At 47.2% G+C, this 18,959-nt stretch overlaps 9 protein-coding genes across 10 annotated transcripts; 3 read left to right on the top strand and 6 right to left on the bottom strand.

Annotated features, from left to right (window-relative positions):
- Positions 1-144: 144 nt before the first annotated feature.
- Positions 145-1,565, top strand: E1B28_012541 (uncharacterized protein). The gene is made up of 8 exons (XM_043157663.1): positions 145-319; positions 376-491; positions 555-659; positions 712-764; positions 816-956; positions 1,010-1,106; positions 1,156-1,377; positions 1,440-1,565. Exons 1-8 carry the CDS (start codon positions 238-240, stop codon positions 1,500-1,502), a joined length of 879 nt encoding a protein of 292 aa, XP_043005031.1. The 5' UTR covers positions 145-237; the 3' UTR covers positions 1,503-1,565.
- A 1,041-nt stretch (positions 1,566-2,606) lies between these two features.
- On the bottom strand, positions 2,607-4,777 carry E1B28_012540 (uncharacterized protein). The gene is made up of 9 exons (XM_043157662.1): positions 4,541-4,777; positions 4,365-4,488; positions 4,221-4,313; positions 4,085-4,167; positions 3,679-4,029; positions 3,508-3,626; positions 3,319-3,448; positions 3,232-3,261; positions 2,607-3,177 (listed from the first exon to the last, which is right to left on the bottom strand). The coding sequence occupies exons 1-9, from the start codon at positions 4,769-4,771 to the stop codon at positions 2,806-2,808; spliced, it is 1,533 nt and encodes a 510-aa protein (XP_043005030.1). The 5' UTR covers positions 4,772-4,777; the 3' UTR covers positions 2,607-2,805.
- A 692-nt stretch (positions 4,778-5,469) lies between these two features.
- Positions 5,470-8,482, bottom strand: E1B28_012539 (uncharacterized protein). 2 transcript variants are annotated; one of them, XM_043157661.1, is made up of 20 exons: positions 8,043-8,482; positions 7,979-7,986; positions 7,905-7,916; positions 7,840-7,852; positions 7,747-7,786; positions 7,634-7,691; positions 7,547-7,570; positions 7,455-7,485; positions 7,311-7,394; positions 7,187-7,258; positions 7,113-7,136; positions 7,021-7,057; positions 6,921-6,970; positions 6,852-6,870; positions 6,572-6,797; positions 6,481-6,521; positions 6,167-6,429; positions 6,014-6,100; positions 5,887-5,952; positions 5,470-5,832 (listed from the first exon to the last, which is right to left on the bottom strand). In XM_043157661.1, the coding sequence occupies exons 1-20, from the start codon at positions 8,372-8,374 to the stop codon at positions 5,664-5,666; spliced, it is 1,656 nt and encodes a 551-aa protein (XP_043005029.1). In that variant the 5' UTR covers positions 8,375-8,482; the 3' UTR covers positions 5,470-5,663. The 2 variants fall into 2 exon arrangements, with proteins under 2 accessions (XP_043005029.1, XP_043005028.1); XM_043157660.1 differs by having other exon boundaries at positions 5,470-5,952; positions 8,043-8,095; positions 8,147-8,482.
- Positions 8,483-8,608: 126 nt separating this feature from the next.
- ACU7 (Isocitrate lyase) lies at positions 8,609-10,515 on the bottom strand (the record flags this gene model as incomplete). Its single annotated transcript, XM_043157659.1, has 6 exons — positions 8,609-8,725; positions 8,786-8,923; positions 8,982-10,006; positions 10,063-10,178; positions 10,236-10,399; positions 10,456-10,515. The coding sequence occupies 6 exons, from the start codon at positions 10,513-10,515 to the stop codon at positions 8,609-8,611; spliced, it is 1,620 nt and encodes a 539-aa protein (XP_043005027.1).
- A 408-nt stretch (positions 10,516-10,923) lies between these two features.
- Positions 10,924-12,683, bottom strand: E1B28_012537 (uncharacterized protein; the record flags this gene model as incomplete). The annotated part of the gene is made up of 7 exons (XM_043157658.1): positions 10,924-10,998; positions 11,056-11,293; positions 11,342-11,530; positions 11,584-11,911; positions 11,960-12,173; positions 12,234-12,375; positions 12,433-12,683. The coding sequence occupies 7 exons, from the start codon at positions 12,681-12,683 to the stop codon at positions 10,924-10,926; spliced, it is 1,437 nt and encodes a 478-aa protein (XP_043005026.1).
- Positions 12,684-12,921: 238 nt separating this feature from the next.
- Positions 12,922-14,716, top strand: E1B28_012536 (uncharacterized protein). Its single transcript, XM_043157657.1, has 6 exons — positions 12,922-13,045; positions 13,098-13,244; positions 13,310-13,669; positions 13,728-13,782; positions 13,833-14,169; positions 14,218-14,716. The coding sequence occupies exons 1-6, from the start codon at positions 12,961-12,963 to the stop codon at positions 14,671-14,673; spliced, it is 1,440 nt and encodes a 479-aa protein (XP_043005025.1). The 5' UTR covers positions 12,922-12,960; the 3' UTR covers positions 14,674-14,716.
- A 276-nt stretch (positions 14,717-14,992) lies between these two features.
- E1B28_012535 (uncharacterized protein) lies at positions 14,993-15,451 on the top strand (the record flags this gene model as incomplete). Its single annotated transcript, XM_043157656.1, has 1 exon — positions 14,993-15,451. One exon carries the CDS (start codon positions 14,993-14,995, stop codon positions 15,449-15,451), a length of 459 nt encoding a protein of 152 aa, XP_043005024.1.
- A 127-nt stretch (positions 15,452-15,578) lies between these two features.
- On the bottom strand, positions 15,579-17,892 carry E1B28_012534 (uncharacterized protein; the record flags this gene model as incomplete). The annotated part of the gene is made up of 13 exons (XM_043157655.1): positions 15,579-15,689; positions 15,749-16,055; positions 16,105-16,223; positions 16,285-16,385; positions 16,467-16,500; positions 16,560-16,747; positions 16,808-16,820; positions 16,884-17,027; positions 17,084-17,222; positions 17,274-17,290; positions 17,346-17,392; positions 17,448-17,592; positions 17,650-17,892. 13 exons carry the CDS (start codon positions 17,890-17,892, stop codon positions 15,579-15,581), a joined length of 1,608 nt encoding a protein of 535 aa, XP_043005023.1.
- Positions 17,893-17,986: 94 nt separating this feature from the next.
- E1B28_012533 (uncharacterized protein) lies at positions 17,987-18,924 on the bottom strand. Its single transcript, XM_043157654.1, has 2 exons — positions 18,249-18,924; positions 17,987-18,196 (listed from the first exon to the last, which is right to left on the bottom strand). Exon 1 carries the CDS (start codon positions 18,848-18,850, stop codon positions 18,269-18,271), a length of 582 nt encoding a protein of 193 aa, XP_043005022.1. The 5' UTR covers positions 18,851-18,924; the 3' UTR covers positions 17,987-18,196; positions 18,249-18,268.
- Between the last annotated feature and the right edge of the window lie 35 nt (positions 18,925-18,959).

The following is an 18,959-nucleotide window of genomic DNA, read 5'->3' as shown; positions in this document are numbered from 1 at the left end:
ATCCTAGAAAAGAGTAACTCCATCCCTGGGTACCGAGCTACAAGCAAAGGTAGTTAATGAAGTGCCCTCATCCATAAGAACTATACAAGCTTGAATATGGGTAGTGAACATGTACTTACGTGTAGGCTAAGGATAGAATTTTCAGAGACGTCCTCACGTGTCACAGGCCTGTCGCGTTCTCCTTACAGACCATCTCCACTAAACTCAACTTTTGTCGTTGGTCTCAACAAACCTCTTATGGATACTGACCCAAGGATAGATGCAGCTTGTAGCTTCCTTCTTCAGGCCCCTCCAGGAGAAATCAACGATGTCTTGAACGGTACCATCGTTGTCTTCTCCGTTTCAACGACATCCTACATTCTCATTTCGTAACAGATGTACGAAACATAATCTCCGATGACGAACTACTTCAGGATGGAGTGCTACCGGCATTAAGGCAGTACAATTTGGAACAGTTCATCACTGTGGATGTCCCTGGGACAGATCATCAAGTTAGTCAAAGATTTCCGCTTATCGAAGACTTGACTCCTAGCGTGCATTTTTGACTGTTCCAGTCTGTGATAAGTGAAGCTGCCCGGCTACCGGTTTCGGACGATGGAGAGGAAAGATGGCTCGATCCACGTTCTAAGACGAGTTTTGCTTTCAACCATTTGACTTTGGTACGTTCACCGATGACCTCCTCGTTCCTCTTAGATTAAGTGTTCCATTAAGGAAGCAGACGATCCTCAACCTGTCGAGCCGAACGAGAACTATGAACCCTTGCGGTGCGCCTATGCCTCGATCTCATCACAAAATACCTGATTGTTTGCAAGCAGTTCTGCGCTGGAAAAATCAGCGATTAGCTATCTCGCTGCTCATTTTCACGATGGGGTCTGTTCCGTTTTTACACCGAGAGAGCCCGCCAATATCTTCACCTTACAAGTCGTAGCGAACAAGTACAATCCGACAAACTTCTGGTTCGGGCTGCTATAGTGTCGAATGGTCGAAAGACTGATTGATTGGCTGTCAGGTCTGGGCGATGGCGATCGGAATACATCATCAATCTTGACGTGAATACACTAGAAGGAAAAATCTTCGTAAATGTCCATTATTATGAACAGGGAAATGTAAGTCATCCGTGTCAATTTACCTGTGGGAGCTGATGTCTGTTCTTAGGTTCAATTATCCACGACACACTCGATATCGTTGTCCCTCACTTCTGCTATTGTTACCTCTCCGCCAAGTACTGCAGCATCCAAGATTCTTGCGCTCATTGAAACGGAAGAGAGGAACTATCAAACCTCGCTGAACGACACTTACCAGCAGATGTCGGAAAAGACGTTCAAGAGTCTGAGACGTGCTTTGCCGATGACTAGGCAGAAATTAGACTGGGATAAGGTGAATAAGAACGGATTTTTTGGATCTTGCTCTTGCTCCCAGAACTCAACCAAGCTCTATAGGTACTCGGCTACAAACTTGGTGCTGAGCTGTCTTCAAGCAAAGGAAATTTTGGATCATCATAAGAAGCTGCATATTCTGTAGTGTACCTCAAATCCAGACTGGATCGTTTCAACGCCGTCCCCATCATCAAGAATAAGCCATCTACTGCAAGTTAACTAGGTTCACGAGTAACGTCGCACTGTCGAGTTTATTCGAGCGCCACTTCCGGGGTCGTGTAATCTGCACAGCGTTCCATTGTTTGTTCGGTTTTTACTGGCGTCATTCGTCATTTCGCTTAATGCCGAAGGCATTCAGGCGGGTGTTAACAAGGACCAGGATTTAGCCGACGCCCATTATTATTATTAGAGATCTACATCCTTCGAAGGACCCTGTAGGATGCAGAAGGACCCAATGAACGTGCAAATATCAGCGTGCCTAGTTTATGTACGTTGGCGCCTGACGAATGTGGCCTTTCCAGTCACTCTTGATATGTGCCCAAAAGATTAACAGATCCTCCCTGCACGGACCGTGGTAGTCGATAGGCATGAATCAAAAATGCCTCATAGCAATTAGCAACTCACCCACCAGACGGGTGAAACCATATTCAAGGCAGGAGGAAGATGCTGGCGCATCATTGCCTAACACAACGCAATGCAAAGTACCGACTGTTGGACGGGTTTAGTTGAGATTGACCCGGTTGTCAATGTGGTCGCTGCACAACAGGCACTGGTTCCCTCTGAATCGCTTTCGATTTCGATTACTTCGCCCCAAAGAGTACCCCCCTTTATTGACAGTATTTCGTCCGCTTCATCCTCAGAGTTGATATCGATCGCCGAGGCGATGGTTATAGCATTCCCGCCTAAGTACGCGAGTGGAATACGAGGCTCAAGTCGAGTGTGGCGATTAGCAAGCCGTCATACCCATTCTCAGAAGGTTATTTCCTGTAACCTTTGATACATTCAACACTGCTGCCATACCGGGTGTCCACGGTGATTCGGGCCATGACATGGTTTCGCATTTGAGGTTACTGGTCAGTACTAGTATTCTGCAGCTTTCGTTGGTTACCAATCAATATCATGCTAGACCACTCGAATTCAGTGAGAGCAGGTCGAAGGCAAACTATTCAAACGCTAAGTACGACGTTCCCCGACGTACTCGTGAATATTAGTACCATGATACCAGGTTTTGTCGCAGAATCTGCATAGTTGTTAGGACCTCTTTCTGTTGGTTGGTAGCGGATGCACTCCTCCGGCTAACTAGAAGACTGGAAACACTACGCGTTGGACCTGGACAAGCAGAAGTAGGCAAATTCAGGATAAAATCCGAATCGATGGACACGAAAGATACAAAGTAGTACGCAGATGTATCACAGCGGCAGGCTATTCCTCACAGTCTGGATCTCACTTCTGTTCCGTGCGACTCCCACCAGCGCTCGACAACTTCATCGACATCATAACTGAAATTTGCCGCCATTTTAGCTTTGTCTGCCCACGGATTGGCAGAACTTGTAGACGACGTATTATGGCCGGTTTGAACTTCTTGGACCGCTTGCTCTAAAGCTGCACGAAAATTCACATCCCGAGTCTCTTGTTCTTGTCCGTCTAGCATATGATACAGAGTCCGATTTTCCATTGACCCTGTTTGCATGGATGTAGCACGGTCGAAACGAATTGTCTGATAAGCTTTGAGAAGGGTAGGTATCTGCGACTTGTGGCTAATTCGCGAAAATAGATTTCCGAGGACAGCTGCATCTTCGATCTATTTGAATCGGTATTAATCTGTATACTATCCCTTGAGAAAAGTCGTACTCACTGCCATAGCAGCCCCTTGCGCTCGATACGGCTAAACACGAAATTTCTAAGCAGTTAAGCCGGCCTCAGCATAATTTTCAGTACGAACCAACATAGGATGACAGGCATCTCCCAGTAATGCAACGCGTCCGGCACCATGTATCCATGTTTTAAGCGGCAAACATATAAGCAGTTTGCTCTTCAGCACAGAGGGCATTAAGGACACGAGTTTCTGGAAACTACGAACAAGGATCAGATCCGACATTCAAGAGAAAAAACCGGGGTGCAAGGGTCATACCGAGGTTCCCAACCTTGAAAACCTTCTTCTACCTCTTTCACATCTCCCTTAGCCGTCCAGGAGTATGTGGAACCGTCATCGGGTTTGACCATCACCATATTATACTCGGTCCTTCCACGCTGGTAACACTTCGCATCAGGAAATACAAAACAAGATTGGAATGACACGAACAACGCAATAACCTATTGCATGTCTCGATGGGCCCATCCAACATGTTAGACGAGGATTTTCGACCAGATCACGGAGCTCAGGATCGCGTAGCATAGGCTGGGTGGGTATAAGAGTTCTGAATGCAACATCCCCAAGTGGAATAGCTAATGGGATGTCCTTGTCGCCGACCACAGTCTCGCGAATAACGGAGTGGATTCCATCAGCCCCTATTATAAGGTCGCCTGAGAACGTTTCGCCCGATTCCAATGTGACAGACGGAATTGTAGGATCAACGTGCTTGACTTTCGCACGTAGTTTTAAGTTCATGAATGGCTTTGCGATCGACAGAAGCATTTCGTACAGATCATTTCGCTTGCGAAGTCAATGAATCCGTAGGTTCTTATTCTTAAAAAACGAATTCACTCACATGAATGACATACCACGGTGCACCATGATCGCGCGTCATCTTCTCACCTAACATCGCCATTCCGACTTGTTGTCCAGTGTTGTCTAAAGCAATGCGGGTTGGGATATTCAGGGGATGAAGGAAACAACAGTCTTACAGCGGACATAGGAAAATGTACTGGGCTTGTCTAGTTCCGATTTTTCTTGTAGAATCCGGTCTAGCCCCCATCGGATGAGAAGACGCGACAAATCTGAAACTATATCAATCATCACTCTCCAACAACACTCGAGGTGGTACGTACTGGGGCACACCTGAATCCCAGCACCGATCTCTCCCAGAGATGCAGAACTTTCGAAGACGGTCACATCATGACCGGCCTGTCCAAGACAGTAGGCGGTAGCTAAACCTCCCAAACCACACCCGACCTGCGAATCAGAGGTAAGGAACTCGAAGTGTGGTCAAAATGAAGCTGCTCACGACCAGAACTTGTAGCCTCTCCTTCGCCTTCCGACCATGATAGAGACAAGCACTTTCTGTGGTACTTTGACTAGTCGCTTTGATAGACATATGGGCGGTAAGGAAGGGACTTGGGGAATGTGCAAAGAAGTGTCTCTGCACGAAAAAAAAACACACAATACAGTGACCCACTAACACCGTAACCTTGATTCGTTCCCGTCGAATCGAGGGCACACTTATATAAGGGATCATTCATACATATGTAGTGTTCATAATGTTCTCGTTGAACACCTGATTCACTCCATGGGGGAATATTCGGAACGTGCTGGGAGTTTCATTTGACGGCAGGTACACGATCTTGTCGGCGTATCCAAGTCGGGATCAGTCAAGGCAAGATCTTGAAGCTTTTATCAGTGTGAAGAGGAGTATGCATGGTCCTGACACAAAACTCACTGTAATCTTCTGAGATCGAAAGACTGAAGCTTTACATTGCCATCGAATCCGGTCACATGTACAACGGCACGGCATCGCGCCACAATTGCAAGTCCTGAACTTTGCTATTCCCGACCTATTCCTGACTCTGTCCAGCTAGCTATATTTTCATTTTTTTGGGCGTCTGTGCATCAAGGCGGGATCGGGAATGTCTACACCATCAGGACTTTAGTACTAAGCCATGAATGTTTAACGTTTAACGTCAAGGCCATGTCAAAAGTGAGTCCCAAGCGCTAAGCGGTTGAACAATATGGCCACCAAAAGGGCACTACCTGAGTTTCAGTTCCCGTGCGGGACCACGCATGTAACTCACTTATCTATCTATCTAGCTTCTTGACATGGCCAGGACTTTTTCGCAGAAATTCTGCAGTGATAATGGACACTTTAATGCCAAAACCAACTTTTCAGTAATGCTTCAAGCTGTTCTTGCCGTGCAGAGGAAGTGACCAAGATATTGCGGCGTTCATAGCGTAGGCACGTCATTATCATACGCCGAGTCCTTCAGCGTCCTCCGGGTCCAGAAGGAATTATATCCCTGATAATAATCATAATATTTAGCATCACAATCATCATTCCGTTCGTACTTTCAAAAAAAATCCCATGCGGTGGGTCACAAATTCCCAAATCGATTAGACCCCCTTTGTTTTTCAATCTATGTCGGGAAGATATACCGAGGGTCCGAGTCTGTGATTTCCGTAATTCTTTCCAGCTTGACTTTCTCTTCCTGGCTCAACGCCGCCAATCGTTTCACGTTGCGTTTGTTCAACATCATCAGTCTTGTTCTTAACAAGAATGTCACTATTAACGCTAGGAACAGACATCTATCACGGGGATCGTTCCTGTCAGCCTCATTGAGAGGAAGCGAGAATACTCACCCGGCAGAGATGCCATGGCCTTTTCGGAACTGAGTTTCGGGATCGAAGTAGATCTGTGGTGATGCACTAGGACAATACATGTAAAAGTTTATTCAGAATGAAGGCTAAGGTAAAATTCAGGACTCACATCGATACACTGTTCGAGATCGACACTATAAATGCAGTTCCGACACCTCGCTTCGACGTAGGCGAAAAACAATTTGCTGCCCAACTCCTGCGAGTAATGATCATTTGTTAATATCCGTGATGGTTATGACAGCGGGAACGGTAAGTGGCTCACATCACCAAAGGGAACAAGCTATAATTCCCTCCGACTACCAAGAAGAGCGCAAAATACGAAGCGCCCACGCTCTTGTTCGCGCATGTAGCGAGAATAATGTACCCGACGAAAGAGATACAACAAGAGAGCATGGTATGATATCCTCTGTCCTTTGTCTTGTCGCTGTGCCAGGCCTGGAAGAAGACCACAAACCATCCAACGGCGTATGGTGCGACGGTAAGTCCTTGAGCATTGATGGACGTAAACCCAAGTTCTTTGATGAGCTGGGACCATACTCAGTTCGGAAAAGTGAGGGGCTCCATGACGATTCTTACCGTTGGCAGGAAATATGAAATTGTGGCAGCTCCGACGTTGACTACAGAGCACAGTGATCAGATGAGCCTTTGCGCAGAGGCAGCCACTTACAGCTAGCATAGATCAACATGAACATCCAACAATTCAAATCCATGATCACGGCTTTAAGACCTTGCCATCCAGTCATTCCTCCGTGGGATTGTGGTCTGTGGTCACGATTAACACGAGCTTGTGCAATTGCACGCTCTCTCTTCGTCAAGAAGGACGCGGAGAAAGGGAAGGATGGCAAGAAGAGCAGGATAGCGAATGCCATCGCCATCGTTGGAATGGCTTCAATCTGAACAGTGGAAGGGTGAGAGCTTCTTCGAAATGATACAGCGGATGCCCTCACCAGGAAGAGGAACTGCCATCTGCAGGTGAATCAGGTTTCGTAGTAGAATGCACTGAGGGGTATTCTTACCCTGTCAGAAGACTTGTATGGGCTCGAGTAAGTCCAAAGGCCAAAAGTCCCTAGTATGGTTAATCGGAGCGACGACACAATCACTTGTTAGTTAACGTACTCCGATAGCTCCCGGGTAAGTACCGGTCATACACAAGCTGACATGAACGGAACACGAAATCAGTAAAGGAAGTGTTGAATGAGTGTGCTCACCTGATCCGCAAGGCTAATTCATGTCTAAGTATGTCCGTGAACACCAAATACGATGAAAAATCCTCGAGACACACCTCCTGTACCAGAACGACAGATAGTAAATAACACCTGCGTAAAAGCCCGCTTCGCCAATCCCAACCAAAATCCTGGATGAGGTGAATAAAACCGAGCTCTTCACCCAAAAAAAGGGGTACTTACCGAAGCGCCAATAGTGCACCATAACCCTTAGAGTATACGAAGGAAAGCGAGGCTATTCCCCAGACCGTGAGTGAAATAAAAAAACTAGAAGGTTGCGACACGCGTCAGACCCACACAGGTGGAAGGAAGGTTCAATTAACTCACAATCTGTTAGCGCCAATATGGCGTTGGAGAACTGGGAGTTCCGGAAGGTCCGAATGAACATCATTGCTCTTCTGACTAAATGGAGATCATACTGTTTGCAGGCATCTCTAAAAGGCCTTCAATCGAAGAAGTCAATTCATTACAGAACACAATTTTGGAGTAACGTGGGGCTAGCTCACAGTAACCGACGTAGAAAATGCTAAGTGCTAGCGTCCATTTGTCGTTGTCTGTAATGTCCTACAATACAAATTTCAGTATACCCTCAAATTCAGACAGTGAAGGGGGCTCGTACAAAATTCTGGTTGAATTCCGGAATGACATGCGCGTTTCCACTGTCCAGGAACAGTTAGTTAGATACGGGTGAAACAAGAACGCAGATACTGGCATGTTGGTACGATCTGACAGGTTTAATCGTAAGCGGTGGGACACGACTCCGATTCCGACACATACCGAATTGGTTGACTAAAGTTGCGAACATCAAATGCATCAAGCACCACTACGCTTCTCTGAACAACGGGACTTACATATGAAACTAGATGACCGACAAGTAAGAAAAACATACAGAAATGGGCAAATCAATGAAAGTACCTGCAAATAACCAGAGGCAGGACCGTGTTGTCGATCTTCCTCTTCACTTTGTACTGCCGACAGAGAAAGTGAGAACGTCGAAAACAAGGATGAGTGCTACTCACGTCCTCTTCAGGAGTATATTCAACCGTCTTTGCGTCCTCATGCACAGCGTCTGCGTGACTTCGATCCAAAGGAGAAAAGAAATGGCGCCTCTTGGGCTTTGGACCCAAGGCGTCTTGATGTGCAATTCCCTCAGTATTGAAGTGCTCCTCAGGCTCAGTGGGAGAATGAGATGCCTTTTCGACGTCGACATCATCAGATTGAAAAACAAGGGCGCCCTCCTCAGTCATTATGGAGACAGAGAAAAGAACACATGGAGTTCCGTGCGGCTTTTTATAAACATAGGATCCAGAACGGGTGAGAACTTCATGTGTCGATAATGGAGGTTGAAATCTCACGGGTACCAGAATTAGATAGTCACGTCACCCAAGCAAGATCATGTGCATGAAACTCTATTCATGTAGAGCGAAAAAAAAAATACTGGTACAGTGTGGCTAGTCTATTACAAGTTATCTAGACGTCCCTCAAAGTTTTGGCCCACCGAACTGCGACTCTGTGACCCCAGCACCCATTGCGGCGGTGGAAGAAACACCACCAGTAACGGTCTTGATCATATTGTCCGCGTATTCTGCGCCACTCCACTGTTTCATTCCGGTGATGATTAGCACAACCTACATGGTCATGAAATGCTAGAAGCTTACCTTCTGATGGGTGAGGACATCCGTGCCAAGCTCTCTCTCTTTTCTCTGGATCAGCGTCACGTACGCCTTCATACCAGTTTTTGCGAATTCCTTAGCGAACAAGTCAGAGATATAACCATTCGAATGCAACCCTCCGAGCTGCAGAATGAGAAAAACATCAGCAATTGCTCCTTTCAAGATATCGACATCAACAAACCGTGATGAACTGCCACACAAAGCCCAGCTTGCCCAGCTCCCAAACGTACGCTTCCATATCCCTCTCGTTAAGACCGGCGGCATCCCAATTGAACGAAGGGCTCAGGTTGTACGCCAACCAGTGTCCTGGGTGTGCAGCATGGACTCCAGCAGCGAATTCCTGGGCTTGAGCGAGAATCGGTTTCTTGGTCTCCATCCAAAGAAGATCCGCATATGGAGCGAAAGCAACCGCCCGGTTGATAGCACATTGTGTTCCTCCCTGGTAGCGGTAATAGCCCTCTCGAGTCCTGGGGCTGTCCCAGTCCCAGTGAGGAACACTCTTTAAACCAAACTCCTTTTGTGCAATCGCGACTGCCTCCGGGTAGGAGATATGCGCTATACGCGACTGGAGCTTTTGAATGTTGGCAGAAGTTGCACCTTGCTTGCTCAAAGCGTTGCTAAGTGCGACCGGGAACGTCTGCAGATTGGCTTCTGTTATCCATTTATCCTCGATAGCTTGCAACTGTTCTCCGTTTTTGCCGGCTCTCTCAGCATCAGCCATCAATTTGTTGAGATGAGGAAGACTGGAGTTGGTGGAACCTAGGATGAAGGCATGGTCTCGATCGTCGATGTTTGTTGTGATGAGAGTGGCGGCTTCGGAATCTGTACGTGCGACGACAAAATTCTCCACTCCCAGGATATCGAATTGAAGGCGAATGGCCACCAGTCTGTTGATATGCTCCTGGATAGGAACCAGTACTTTTCCCGCCATATGTCCGCACTTTTTCGTTCCGGCAGCCTGATCTTCAACGTGAATACCAGCGGCACCCTTTTCTGCAAACATCTTTGCAAGCTTCATGACAGCGGTAAGACCGCCATGGCCGGTGTCAGCGTCAGCGACGATAGGGCGAAGATAGTCAATAATAGGTGTTTTGACAAGTTCGGCTTCTGACATCTTGCTCCGTTCCTCACGCTGCTTGCGGTCGTGGAACAATTGTGCCATAAACAAGTGCTCGACCTTGTTAGGTACGGTATTGGAAGGATAGTCTAATACATAGATATGAATACCTCAACCGGACAATCGATCAAAGTACGGTACCCACCAGCAAGATCCGGTCCTGGCTCATTAGTGCTGGACGCGGTACTAGAACATTGCCATCCGGAGACGTAGACGGTTTCGAGGTACTTTGCCATTTGTGTAACTTGCACCGGGTCAAGACTGCCGTGGAACGTCAAAATCTCATTCCGCCAGTGAATAATACGACACGATACTTACGCTCCATATGTATGAGAAGGTGTTCCACGTTTAGCGTGTTCGCTTAAGAGAGTCCAGAGCTTCTTGGCCATCAAGTTGGAAGGATACTGAATCGGGAGCGTTCCTCGCTTCGCAACGACTTGGGCAGCAGTGTAAGGACGCTTGATTCGGGCAAAACGAGGGCTCTACAACGTTCATGAGACGATGGAGGTAAGTGTTTTAGAACTGGAGGTCAACATACCTGCCACCATTCTTCGATCTGCCTGACCTCTGCAGCAAATGCGGCTCGCTCGTTTGCCATAGTCGAGAATAGATGGAGATGAGAGGAGATGGTGGTGGTACAGAAGAAAGAATCGAACGAATTCACTTTTGAAAGAATCCGAGGACCCCTGTCCTCGCTTGTCGGGGGTTCGCATGTGATTGAATACCCGGTTCTCCTCCGCCTGTTTCCGATCGAGAAAGGCTCCCCGCACGAAACACCCGACCCGCACTCTCAAGCTCCACCTTCAGGCCTTGTGATTCGACGAAATATTTTCTCTCTGGAAGCCTCAAGGCAAACCAACTGTATATACGCTCTATACCCGGTAGGTACAAGTAAACTTTACTCCGACTTGTCGGTTTTCCGCGCAAGGCGCTTGATCACCATATCATCATTCGGGGTAGCGGGAACACGCACGGAAGTACCGCAGGTCGAGAGCCATCCAGACTCTCACCTTCTGTCCCCGTCGTAAACTATACTCGCTAGCCCATAGCGCACAACGAAAGCCAAGATACTCCCAGCAAACTACGCTCGGAATATCAATATTCCACTTCTAGTGGCGTAAGACATGAGATTACCCACCTGTGAACACATCAATACTTGAACAAGTCGTTTCTCGGTCATAGGTCCGAGTCGAACGAGAAAAAAGTTCAAAATAGTCAGATTCGTCACCTCTAGTATTGACCCGGTCTTTGGATCAGTCGTCATTTTAACGAGGCCGAGCGCAGAGAAAACCCGTATAACAAATGTCGTTAACCCTGACGGTGGGGTAATAAACTTCGCCTTGGACGGATGTAATAAATTCGTATCACGGTCGAATCTACCCAGATGTCAGGCTATCGGACAGGAAAAAAACTGATGTGCGGACCTTGGTATTCTGTGTCGCGGGCAAGGCACTAATCCAAACAGCTGTGGGCACGAGAGGAGAAAGTTGAAAACCTGAGGTAGGAAGAATAAAAGTAGTGTTTTTGAATAATGCGCCTGTATGCCGACGACGGCAAATGTCATTCCGGTGAAATAGCACAGCGTGTCTCCCGGGAATGCACGGGCGGGATACCTGTCATGGAACGCTTCCAGTCAATAGGAATCAAGAAACTGGTATAACCGTACCAATTGTGATATATGAACCCTAAGCATACAGCCACGAGAGGCATCATGAAATACAAGCTGAAGAGATGCCTTTCGACCAGTTCCCGACTTCCATAAGACATCCCTGCACTCCAAACCCCGCCGACCTCGACTTCCATCTGGCTCCCAAGAAGATGGACCGGTATTCGGAAATCTATCGGGAACGGAAGGTACAACAAGTCGTTGACTATGACAGACAGCGCGATGATCAACGCCTGGCCGACCTCCGACGCATTGATGCCGGCAAGGATGTTGATTCCGTTGGTAGAAAACGTAGACAAGAGTGATATATATACATAGTAAAGAGGGCCTAGAACCAAGTGAACACAGTGTACAATTCATCAACAGCAAGTCTTACCTAGGTTCACCAGAGAGCCTAACATGAACCGCAAAGGAAGAGGTACCACGACATTCGTATTTCCACGCTCCGCGAAGTATACCATTAAGAGGGGTATTGATGCGATTATGGGTATAGGTAGTTTGTGTCGCCAACGGATGTCGAAAACATCATCGAGAAATCCAAGTATAGCGGCGATTAAAATCGACAAAATCGATGAGAGATAGACGGAAAGCTGGATGAATGGTCATGTCAAATTTATCCAGTAATGGATGGATTCAACTTAATAACGCACTCGGTAAAGTGGGAATTCATTGATAGAGATTCCTTCGGGCTTAGTCTTCGTAGAGACGAACGCGTCGGAAAAGGCGAACGGGATGAAGCAGACGAGTGTCAAGATATAGACGGCGGCACAGACAACGCCTTGACTTTCAGGACTGGACAAAGAGATCGAAAAGTGAGAGTACACCCAAGGATATTAGAAACGGCCATACATAAGATCGTCGTATATCTTCAGCAGGTCCTTTCCATATAGGTTTGCCTTGACAAAATTTGACTTAACGGCGGGAACCAGATACAGCACCGCCAAAAACGCCAAAATTGAGAATCCGAAGGACGTATATAGTCCAGGAAGAGGAGGAACAGGATCCAAGAATGGTCGTAGTATGAACCACCCTGCTACCGGTAATAGTCCGCCTAGTAGAACAGTAGGCAGTCGACGAGGAGCGACAGCTGGATGTCCCATCTCGACGTTTGACTCTTTCCCTGTGTCGGGAGAAAAACCTGATTCTCGATGTACGGTACCACGATTACCCTCGAAGCTTGGGAACAACTTGAAGAAACGTGTCAATACGTGTCGATCCTGGTTGATGTCGCGTAATCCGAGGCGTTGGTTTATGAGTATTGTCTGTAGCGTTGCAGTGTTGAATGTGACAACGGAAAGTAATGGTGCCCGTCGTGGTCAGTAGTTCCCGGCAAACGAGGTTGGCGTTGATGCTCGTTTATGCCGGTACGTACGTACGATGTCTTCTCTCTTCCCGCCACACCATCTCGATACCTCTGCATGTCGTATCGGTTCATCTCCAGGGAAAGGAAGAGGCGTCTTCGGTATGTTTTCCAGAATGAGCTTCACCATCGTGTTTGTCTGAACGGGTTCCAGCTTCACAAGCAATCCGTCAAGGAACTCTCATTGAAATTAGTCCCGTTTTGTTTTTCTCAAAGGACGAGTACGAAAAGCAATATGCTGTTCTAGATCATTACACGTTTCAATGGAAGGATGGGCGCATAGCATTGGCTCTGGGTCTTGGTTAAGTCACTATTGGGCTTCAATTTTTTCTTGTGCAGTTTCGATTGATGACTATTGACACCCAGGCTCTCTCTTCAACCATTCGAATAAGCCCAATGTTTCATACACTCTGGATTCTGACACCGAGTCGATAAGTTATCACACTGCGCACGACGTCGAACCGAATGAAGAACTTCTGATCTTCTATGACCATGAGCTCTGGTTCGAACAAGCAGAACCTACAAACGCTTCATTATCTTCTCCCTCAGAAGTAGATGACGGGTGGGGTGGCCTGTCCGTAATCGATGAGGAGCAACCTAAAACTGAAAGCCTCAGAAATCCGTTTCTCTGTGGTGACTCGGACGCGATTGTGGAGGATGAACTACTTCCATTCACAAGAATCAAGCCACCGCCGGAAGAGGAAACTCTGGAATCTATCCGAACAGGTAAGCAGGCATTTCTCTTTATCATGGTTACATTTCACTCATAGCACCGCGGTTGCAGTACCCGCGTGGGTGGTCGAAATACCTGATCAACGCCATATTACAACATTATTAACGTATGTGCATCCCTACTTGCTAATTTGCATGTGTTTTATATAAAACTTAGGTGGCTAAAGAAAACCGGTTTGGATGGTCCGGAACTGGGTCATCTGAAGAGAATTCGAAAGCAGGGCGACAGAGCGACATTACTATTATCTCTCTCTCCGATTCCTCCAGCTCTTCCTGATGATATAATGCTTCCGGAAACCTATCAGATACCTGTTCCTATATCTCCCGCCCTCACTTCAGCGTCCCTCGAGTGGAAGTCATCATTCTGGCCAACGCATTATACTCCGCGGAGGAAAGGTGAACCTGAATCTTGGACGCGAGGGAAATGCAATTGGGCTTGGGAAGCAATGGGAAGGGCCGTTTCAGAAGCTCGACGCGCACTCGTGGATGGTGAAGTAAGTTTGTCCATTCGTCTTCCAGAGGTAACGTTGAATGTTCGCTAGCTTCCGGTGGCAGCATATGTACCTCCCACTTTCCATGAAGAAGACGGTGCTTTTATTGGTCGTGACACACGGACTTCAACACAACATCCTTTGCGACATGCAGTGCTCAACCTTGTTCGAGCACTAGCCGATAATCAAGGTGTCCAGAAATCAAGTCCACAGACCCCGGTAGAAGGAGTCGCAACCCCTGGTTCTCGGAATGGTTCCAACTATCTCTTGAATTCCCGGACGATTTTCCTTACTCACGAGCCTTGTGTGATGTGTAGCATGGCCCTTTTGCATTCACGAGTGAAGGAAGTGTTCTACTTGCTTCCCATGCGGACTACTGGCGGTTGCGGTGGATTAGTCTGTCTACCCACACTGCAGGGGGTAAACCATCGCTTTGAAATTTTCAGATGGACCTTGAGAGGTGTAAATACAAGAGGTTTGGTTATCAATGGGAATACAGATGCTTGAGAATATATGTGCGGCTGGTCAGTCGCAACCTCAATGCTTCAAACTCGCTAGTGCGATACTCAGCCTGGACTCAAGATTACATGGCGAAGCGGGGTATTTATCCTCACACTAGAGCTTGTATACCATGACCAACCGCTTGGATGTTTACATCCAACAGATGCATTGAATCAGCTTCCCGCTCAAAGGGGCGGGAGCTTGTGAGACACAACCGCACTCGCATTCAGGAGCTTCCGAATGAAGCTCCTGGTGCTCGTTTACGGTGGGACTTCTTGGGCGAGACCTCATCTAAATAGTAACCCATCTAATAGATATTTAGAAGATGAACCCGGAGCATGAAAGAGAGGGGGGATGCTTATACTCGCTGAAAACCATACTCCTGCTTCTCGCAATTTCTTTGTGTAGGCCCACTGCCAATGCCAGTGCTTACGGACAACTTGCAATTGATAATTGCCATGTTTGTGCTGTGCGGATTGCTCCAAGTGCTTCGTCGCTAAAGAAGAAACTTTTCACCTTGCGTACTATCGAAGCCTTCAAAGCTTTATCTTCGGCTTGTGGAAGCCCACCTCCCGCTTCGCAACGAGTTACAAACATTTCGCACGTCTCCCAGGTCTCTAAGCCTGAGCAAGACATACGAGGGCAGCTGAATTCCACGATCTTTTTCGCTGCTCTAATCTACTCTTTACTTGCTACATTGCGATGCAGCAACAATCAGTCATTGACCACTGCTCCTGCTAATAACACCGGAAGTGGGAACCCCGCTCGTACTCGCTTCGTTTAATTTGTACACCCAGAGAACTTTCCTTTCAAGCACCAATTGGAGAAGACAATCTACCGGGAAATTTTTCCTAGTTTCAACTATTTGGAGTACTGTTACATACACTGGGAACACAGGTGCTGAGGTGCACTTAAAAACGCCCGCGGGTCAAGCATTCACTTGGATCCCACATCTTGTCCTTGATATATTCAAGGAGCGCCTGGTCAGAGAGATTACGGAAAATGGTATTATTGTCAACACCCTGCGGGTTGCAGTCGTGAGCATCACTCCACGTTAACACTCGCTGAAATGTTTTCTCACCTCTTTCTGAGCCTGCCTAGCCACCCTCAACGCCACGACCGCGCTAATGTCGCGGATACGAATCAGTCGAGGGTACACTAAGCCCACCTTCCTCTCATCCTCTTTAAGACAAGAAGATAAAGCGAGAGAGGCTTGCTCAATCATCCCATCGGTGACGTGTTGCGCCTTCGATAGGATGGCACCTAGACCTATTCCAGGGAACATGTACATATTGTTTCCTTGCCCGGCTTCGTAAACCTTTCCCGTAGATTGGTCCCGCACCGGCTCGTAGGGACTACCAGATGCGAAAATAACCGAGCCATTTGTCCTGTGCGATTGATCAATTAAAGTTATTGAAGTGAAAGAATGTTCTCCACCATTTTATCGCATCAGCGAAGTCGACTTCACTTAGTGAGACAGGGTTTGACAAGGGAAAGATGATAGGACGTTTATTGAAGCGGGCCATTAATTTTACTACGTCCTCCGTGAAAGCTTTCTATACATCGTTGAAGAATAGTCAGGACACAAAACAACGCAAACATACGGAGGATTCTCACAGAGAGTGTACTCAAACCCAATAACGCTGTAGGTTTGACGTATTCCACTATGTCTTCCAACTTCTTCAACGGAGGACCATGATAATCGGTTCGAGCGAAATCTGTTGCGGAATATCAATTTCGTCCTAAGGCAGAGAAGATTTGAAGCTACTCGCATTTTTTGTGTTCTTGTAAGCCCTCACGATCCGCAGTAATCAGACCTTTGGAGTCCACAGTCTACGATTCACACACCAATCAGCATTGATCGTAAGGAATAAAGAGAAACCAGAACTGACATATATCCTATTCTTGGCGTCTTCTTCGCTCAATCCCTGAACACGGAAAAAAGAAAGTAATTGTTTAGCAACTCCAATGCCCGAAGATCCTGCTCCAAAGAACAAGATCCTGTGGTCCTTCAACGGAATGCCGCTTGCTTCGGAAGCCAAATGCGCAGCATTGACAAACCCAGAGAGGACTACAGCTCCTGCAAAAAAGTGTGGCGCGTGAGCTTGGCGATGCTATTGTGTCCGCGAGCCATTCATACCAGTTCCTTGGATCTGGGAGTTTTAGGCTCCATCATGAGAAAAGCGGCAGCAGACACGCGAGAAGAGAACACTGACGTCGTCATTGAAGCAACGATAGCGGTTCTGAAACCCGTTGAGGAATTTGAATGCGTTGTCGGTTGAAAAATCTTCGAATTGGACGAGGAGTTCAGGGAAGACATCCTGCATGGCGCTCATAAATTCCTCCATGAATTCATCCATCTATTGAGATATTGTAAAGCAGGGTACTACCCATGGTTTGTGTAGGTGATTCTCACCTCTTTCACATCTGGACGCTTTCGACGTATACCGATGTATAATGGATCATCCAGAAACTTCTGGGTGTTGGTACCCACGTCAAGGCAAATTGGAAGCGTAGAAGAAGGCCGGACTCCAGCTCCAGCAATATACAAGTCCCTATAATATCACCCATTCAGTCTCTCTCTTTTGACGTGCAGATATACTCACAACTTTCCGATACTTATCTGGTCGGTGAGAAATAAATATCAAAGTCAGACGAACCTAGAAGAAATTTCTCACAGGTAATCCATTGGCTCCTAGATCACCCAGCCCAAGAATTCTGGAGCCTGATAGCAGATAATTAGAGTAGAGCATCGTGATTGAATAGCAACCAGAAAATACCGTCCGTGACAACAGCAATACGTGCGGCGGGGCCAGCGGGCCAGGTTCGTAAGACGTCGCGAATTCGGCCCTTGTGCTCAATTGAGACATATAGACCTTCTGGACGAGACCAGATATGCGAATAATTGTAACAGGCATCTCCGACCTTGAGAATAAAGGTTAGAGCACACTGGCCATCCTCAGAGATCAGAGCATAACAAACCGTCGGTGTATAAAGAATGGGTATTATTTCCATCATGTTCGACAGCAGGATGTCGTAAAACATTGTTGGGCTTCGCTCCTTCAAGCCGTTGAGGAAAGTATACTTCTCTAGGTTCGAGGTCTTGTTACGAAGCTGTTCAAGGCAACGTTGACGGTGATCTGTGTCCGTGAGGTGAGGAGGAAACTGCACGGCAGTTGGCACAGATGTAGAAATAGATACTGGATTTAACACAGCGACAGACATATTTTCGTCAAAGTGGGGGGTTGCGAAGTTTGCTGAGGCCCGCTCAGACTTTATACCTACCCCAGCCAGTAGAAAGTCAGGGACAGGAGACACAGTTCAGTCGCAGCAAGTCTATTGCATGTGAAAACAAATACGAAAAGGAAGATTCAAGTGGGGTATTCTTCGAGTGGCACCATTAAGGATCGGGACAATGAGGATCAATGCATGTCCTATTATTTCTTGAAGCGGAAGTATCACAAGTCTCAGAGCTTTCATCCTCCAATTAGGGTAGTGTACGAGACTAACATCGGATACTGCGAAATGTCTGTGAATGCATTCAGTTAGAGAGTCGGAACGAGTAGGAACACTGAACCGACCTAGTGAGATCTCACGAAGGTTACCAGTAAGTCCGCCGTTTTTTCCTGATATCCTCAACCAACTTCTTCTTATCACTCCATTTGGCTCTACTCGCCGCGTGTAACACGTCTCTCTGGGAAACGAGTTCCTTTCGTTTCGATTTTTTTGTGGCAGCAATTAAGGCAACAAAGTGTTGCGTAACTCCGAATTCCTTAGCAAGGCGTCCTCGAGTATATTTTTCTGGATTTGATAGTCGTAGTTGTCGTATTTTAGCTACAACTTCGTCGGGGACGCGAGGGAGAGGAGGTTTGTCTGCTGATGGTCTTATGAGCGGTGGAAGAGGGCCGTTTGTTGATGATGCCTTCGGCTGAAGAAGTGGAGATACAGGATTTGTTGTGTAGGATAACGGTGAAGGTGAAGTAGGAGGCGGTCGATGGATGAAGGTTAAGTCGTCTTCAGGAAGTGAAGTGATGGTCGCTGCTGGGTTGTCTATGAGGGGATCTGGTGCTCGATATGGAGGTCGTTCTGAAGTCCCCGGTTTGGGACGAGGGTATTTTCCAGGATAACAGCGAGTATGAGGGACTATGAGGGAAGTCAGTCGACGCTGCAGCAACGTCGACATCGTGGTCAAGAACTTGTTTCACATAAATGTTTCCACGGCTTCGGGTTACCGCCGGTCAAAGCCGCCGCCTCACTACATACGCCCGCATTTAAATCGTACATTGAATTCT

The sequence above is a fragment of the Marasmius oreades genome, chromosome 8, assembly GCF_018924745.1.
Source record: "Marasmius oreades isolate 03SP1 chromosome 8, whole genome shotgun sequence".
Lineage (NCBI taxonomy): Eukaryota > Fungi > Basidiomycota > Agaricomycetes > Agaricales > Marasmiaceae > Marasmius > Marasmius oreades.
This window is presented reverse-complemented; position numbering and strand designations above follow the sequence as displayed.

Coding starts and splice junctions, on each gene's coding strand:
- E1B28_012541 (XM_043157663.1), top strand. CDS start 238: ATGGATACTGACCCAAGGATAGATGCAGCTTGTAGCTTCCTTCTTCAG. Junction 492..554: donor TCCCTGGGACAGATCATCAA/GTTAGTCAAAGA, acceptor TGACTGTTCCAG/TCTGTGATAAGTGAAGCTGC. Junction 1,378..1,439: donor AGAAATTAGACTGGGATAAG/GTGAATAAGAAC, acceptor CAAGCTCTATAG/GTACTCGGCTACAAACTTGG.
- E1B28_012540 (XM_043157662.1), bottom strand. CDS start 4,771: ATGATCCCTTATATAAGTGTGCCCTCGATTCGACGGGAACGAATCAAG. Junction 4,314..4,364: donor TGGGATTCAGGTGTGCCCCA/GTACGTACCACC, acceptor ATATAGTTTCAG/ATTTGTCGCGTCTTCTCATC. Junction 4,168..4,220: donor TACATTTTCCTATGTCCGCT/GTAAGACTGTTG, acceptor GCATTGCTTTAG/ACAACACTGGACAACAAGTC.
- E1B28_012539 (XM_043157661.1), bottom strand. CDS start 8,374: ATGACTGAGGAGGGCGCCCTTGTTTTTCAATCTGATGATGTCGACGTC. Junction 7,571..7,633: donor CATTTTCTACGTCGGTTACT/GTGAGCTAGCCC, acceptor CTTCGATTGAAG/GCCTTTTAGAGATGCCTGCA. Junction 6,430..6,480: donor TTTCATATTTCCTGCCAACG/GTAAGAATCGTC, acceptor GTATGGTCCCAG/CTCATCAAAGAACTTGGGTT.
- E1B28_012536 (XM_043157657.1), top strand. CDS start 12,961: ATGTCTTCTCTCTTCCCGCCACACCATCTCGATACCTCTGCATGTCGT. Junction 13,046..13,097: donor GAAAGGAAGAGGCGTCTTCG/GTATGTTTTCCA, acceptor AACGGGTTCCAG/CTTCACAAGCAATCCGTCAA. Junction 14,170..14,217: donor GCGCACTCGTGGATGGTGAA/GTAAGTTTGTCC, acceptor AATGTTCGCTAG/CTTCCGGTGGCAGCATATGT.
- E1B28_012533 (XM_043157654.1), bottom strand. CDS start 18,850: ATGTCGACGTTGCTGCAGCGTCGACTGACTTCCCTCATAGTCCCTCAT.